At 40.2% G+C, this 5,077-nt stretch overlaps 1 protein-coding gene across 1 annotated transcript in view; it reads right to left on the bottom strand.

The window, feature by feature from the left end:
• Window positions 1-4,478, bottom strand: part of LOC119425800 (cell migration-inducing and hyaluronan-binding protein-like) — a 37,493-nt gene extending 33,015 nt beyond the window's left edge. Inside the window, exons 1-5 of the mRNA XM_037693351.1 lie at window positions 4,379-4,478; window positions 2,131-2,268; window positions 1,551-1,689; window positions 1,218-1,451; window positions 755-934 (exon numbers count right to left, since the gene is read on the bottom strand). Of these exons, the coding sequence (XP_037549279.1) occupies window positions 755-934; window positions 1,218-1,451; window positions 1,551-1,689; window positions 2,131-2,268; window positions 4,379-4,433 (746 nt within the window). The 5' untranslated portion in view covers window positions 4,434-4,478. The remainder of the gene's footprint in view (window positions 1-754; window positions 935-1,217; window positions 1,452-1,550; window positions 1,690-2,130; window positions 2,269-4,378) is intronic.
• Window positions 4,479-5,077: the final 599 nt, after the last annotated feature.

Below are 5,077 nucleotides of genomic sequence, written 5' to 3' on the forward strand. Positions count from 1 at the left end.
CTAGCCTTATGCATATGTCACTTTACCTACACTAATATGAAGGACTTCATACATACACTATGTACATTCACTTCATATGCTGCTTTGCCACTCACTACAAATATCAATGTTAGGACCTTCACTTCATTTCATTTTATTTTTATAGATATACTTTTTAAAATATTTTTTATACCGCTATAGTACAATTTAAGACAGTATCATGCTTTTATTATTTCATGTTATGCTTATGTTTATTAAATGTTGTAATGTTAAATGGTTTTGTTGCACCGGGGTCTGAGAGGAATGTAATTTCAATTCTGTGTATGTCCTGTACATATTGCAATTTTTGACAATAAAGTGACTTGGACTTGACTTGACTTTGAAAAGTTCCCATGGTTCCTGCCCTAGTCCTTGTGCAGTCCGTGTGTGCAGTATTATTCTAGACTGCATACAATTTCATACTCAAAATCCTGTTGGGACTCTCATTAATGGATATGGATCACATAGACCCATCAAACCCTCACATACAAGTTTGAGTCACAGAAACGTGGTTGTGGACTGGACCCAACTGGTTCAGCGAAACTGTAGAAAGTGTTGTTCATATTAGATTAAAATGTTCTAACATGACGTTAAACTGATTAATTGGTGTCATGTGACTGTGAGAACAAAGACTTCGCTGAAACCTCGGCATCGCGATGCTTATACACGGAGAGCTGAACATGTGTTCCATGTGTGTTTCAGGATCATGGTTCTGAACAGGATTTTAATCATTTACCGAAATCCCAGCCTGTGGATGTGTCGACTACCCAGCTTGGACAGGCTTTTCTTGGCCGAGTCCTCCAAGTTGTTGGATCCTTCATCATTGACCACCACAACCAAAATAAGCCCCGCCTCTATATGATTGACGTACTGTGCAAGACGATGGCTCTCATTCTTACTGCGGTATGTGTCAAACCTGTGGAAACAATCAGAAGTTTAAAACAGCATGTGTTGCATCCAATTATTCTAATCAGTGAAACCACCAAATGATCTTAAAAAAAGCCTAAATTTTATTGTTGGTCTCATCTGAAAAATAAACTGATAAATATTGGCAGGTGGTGTTGCTCTGATAAAAATTTGCTGAGATACAAAGACAGGTGGAAGTAACACTCAGGTTCTGCAGAGAAGTGTTAAAAATTAAACTTTTCTTTAGAAAGAACGTCCCGGCAGTCATCAAGGTTCTGTGACTGGAGGTTCACCTGTCTCTGTGCAGAACCTTGCCGGTGTTCTGATCTATCGTGTGCACAATGATGCCTCTGTTTCCCCAGCTCCCCTGGAACTGGTACTGGTTTTGGGGTTTTTCAGGATAAAGAGTCTTGTTGAGGAAAGTCCAGGACAGCTTTTTCTTCCCGTGAATCTCCAGAGTCCCACCTGTTCCCACGCCGATGAACTTCCTCCCAAAGTAGGGGTGTTCTTCATCACTGTGGTCCAGTCTGACAGAACGATAAGACACGAGTCAGATTTATGTCACATTATATTTAGGTTAAAGAACTAAAATGTCTCTCTGTGTTCAGACTCTAATCAAATGTTACCTTCCAAACAGAGAGATGGTGAGGTTGCCTTTATAGGGACAGTCTGGACTTCCGATGTGCAGTTCTCCTTTGGCTCCAATTAAAATATGTTTTGTTCGAAGGAGAATGGGCCGGTTGGTATCTGCTATCACCAGTTTTCCTACAGAGGAGAGGTGGAGAAGGAACAGGGAGGAGGTGAAACCTGACAGCTCTAGCAAAATTTACAGAACTAGTGGCTTCACATACAGAGCCAAACCAGAATCCCTTTAGCCAAGAACCAAACCCAACAGCTTCAGCTCAGCAGATAAACTGTTTTATAAATTTACTGACCAAACATCTGACTTACAACACTTCTTTGAAGGTCCAGATTATTTCTTAAATAATATAAAACTAAACCAAATAACAGCACATTATGACCCTGATGCAAATTCCTAACCCTATCCCCTGATCTGAACTCAAACCCCTGAAGGGAACCCCTGACCATAACCCTGATCATAAATCTCGAACCCAAGCCTCTAATCCTCTGAACAATAAAGACAAAATGAGTCCGGCTCATTTTATTTTAAAGAATGAAGAAGACAGCATGGATCAGCAGGTGTACCTCCATTCAGAATCTCAATGGAGTGGACTGTAGCTGAAGATGTTAGCAGGATTTTCTGATTGTGGTTGATGGTAACACGGTGGTCTTCACTGTGCCCTGGGGTCCATGGTTGAAGATTTAGCTCTTTATCTGGACACACTACAGAAAGCCAAGCAAAAACAATCATTCAGTTTTCAGAGGTGCATGAGGGACATTCCACCAGACCAGAAAACTTCCGCTGAGTCCTCACAGCTGCTAAAACCCAACAAGCATAATTAATTTGTGTTTAACGACGCTAATCTCATCAAATATTCACATTCAAAAAATGGTAACACGTTACAATAAGGTACACAAAATTTGATTAATGAATGCAAGGGCGTCAGAAGCATCTGTAATGTGGGGGGGACACAATGATGTGTGTAGGTGTGCGTGTGTGCATGCGCGCATGCTTGTGTGCGCGTGTAAAAAAAGGTGTTCATTAGTGAACAAAAAAGCAGCATTTCACCTAGAATTCCTTTAATTCCACACATTTAAAGCATGTTTCTCACCAAGTTTGTGTAAATTCAGCTGTGGATTTTAAAGACATTTTAACTTTAATACAGATCGTCAGGTCGTCACTATAGAGATGTTTATAGAGAAATAAAAAACATAACCACTAGACTTTTTTACTTGTGTTCAACACTACTCATCTAAATGATGTTTCTCATGAAGCTTGAGGACAATAAGGTGTGGGGTTTTAAACACATTTCAACTTTAATGCACCTGAACACACAGCGTCTCTTACACCTGCAGCGTCTTACAGCATCACAGTTACTGCTAAGCTAAGACGCTACAGATGTAGTGCTCCACTTCTCTCAAGCATCCTCCTAACATGAATATATGTTTATGATCAACCCCCCCCCATCAACAACTGCCCGCACTAAGCTGCTAAACTGGCGAGCGAGTAACACAAAGATGTCTCCATCTCCTCCACCTGTGCGCGTTTTATGCCATCTCCTCCACCTGTGCGCGTTTTATGCCGAGCCAGGAGGAGACGCACAGAAACACTGCAGGTGTTACACCATATTCTGTAACCACCGTATATTGTGACCGTGGCAACAGGCTGCTGTGTTTAGAGTCTGAGGTAACCAGAAAAACCTGGAGTGGAGTTTTAGTGTTTTGAGTATTCTCCTATTAATCAAGTGGAATGGATTTGTTAACAAAGAAAGAGAAACGGCGCAGACTGAACTAATGTTTTATAGTAAAAGTGTGTGTGTGTGTGTGTGTGTGTGGGGGGGGGGGTCCAAATTAACGCTTTTTTAATGTGTGGGGGACTTGTCCCCTTCACATATAATGGTTGCGACGCCTATGAATGAATGAACGAATCAGGAGCTAATGGGTAGTTGACCAGTACTTACTAGGGAACACACCGCCAAACCTTATTAGGGAACTACTGGTAAGTTACCTTATAAATGAAGAGGACTTAAACAAGAAATAATGGGTAGTTAATTACCAAGGAAACCAAAGAGGAACGAATCAGGAATTAATGGGTAGTTAACCAGTACTTACTGGGGAACACACAGCCAAGCCTTATTAGGGGACTACTGGTTTGTTACAACAGAAACAAATGACAAGTTCTCCATGTGGGTTCTGAATAAACCCTGCACCAGTGAGGTCACAGCTCAGACATAGTTAAGATAACAGCAGTACAAGATTATGACATCAGTTCTTACCACTGATTAAGAATCGAATAAAACCAGTAATCACCAGGAAACAGGTTTTTGACAATTATGAGCTGTGATCTCACTGGTGCAGGGTTTATTCAGAACCCACATGGATAATTTATCCTCCGTTTCTGTGGTAACAAACCAGTAGTCCCCTAATAAGGCTTGGCTGTGTGTTCCTCAGTAAGTACTGGTCAACTACCCATTAGCTCCCGATTCGTTCCTGAAGCGTTCCCTAGTAGTTAATCAAATTTTGTGTACCTTATTGTAAAGTGTTACCCTAAATTTCATTTACTACTGAATAAAAAAAGATACAAATTTACAACGATGCGAGAATACTTGATACCTCAAAAAAATTAAAAAATAAAAATAAAAAAACTGAACCAACTGCTTTAACAACCATGAACCATCGATCCAACTTGTTTCAATGAATGAACCAGAGATCCATTTGGTTTAAAAACATGAATCAGTGATCAAACTGGTTTAACTATGGGATATTTATCATAATTTGTGAAAGTGTGCCAGTGAGTGTAATCTGATTACTGACTGATGAAACGTGTACTCACCTGCCTTGAGGGATGGGAACAGCAACGCTGTAATAAACACAACATATGTCCTCATGTCCACAGACCACTGTTCCACTGAGGCTTTTTAAAACTGTGTCAGACCTCCTGCTGACTTTGGAGGGACAGATGAAGATCCCAGAGAACACACGCTAAAAAAACCTACAGCAATGAAAGGTAGAACACTCAGTGAGAAGTTCAGTTTTTTTGGATTCATCTCAACATGGCAGAAAGTCCGTCACTTATCTAAACATCTCCAACATATCACTAAAATATAAAAACTCAATTCAGACAAAATTTGAGCATGGTGTAAAATGTAAATAGGAATTGAATGCAATAATTTTTGAAACTCACAAACCTACATTTTATTTGCAGAGGAACACAGTACATATTAAATGTTGAACATAAGATAATGTACAATTACTAAAATAATTTTTAATAATCAAACTCAGGTACTGCTGAATTTAATGGCTTTAACATGTATGTGTGTTTGAAGTTGTTCCAGCTTCATGTTTCCTCTGAGAAGCAACAGTCTGTAAACATCCTGGACCCGAGGAGACCAGTTGTTGGAGGTTTTTGAGTTCCTGAGGAGACCAGGGGCCTCATGTATCATCGGTATGCACGAAAAGGTTGCGTGCGTCAGGTTCCACACACGCCGGGATACATCAAAGGTTCCACACACGTCGGGATACACGAAAATGA

The sequence above is a fragment of the Nematolebias whitei genome, chromosome 2, assembly GCF_014905685.2.
Source record: "Nematolebias whitei isolate Nwh7 chromosome 2, NemWhi1, whole genome shotgun sequence".
NCBI classification, from domain to species: domain Eukaryota; kingdom Metazoa; phylum Chordata; class Actinopteri; order Cyprinodontiformes; family Rivulidae; genus Nematolebias; species Nematolebias whitei.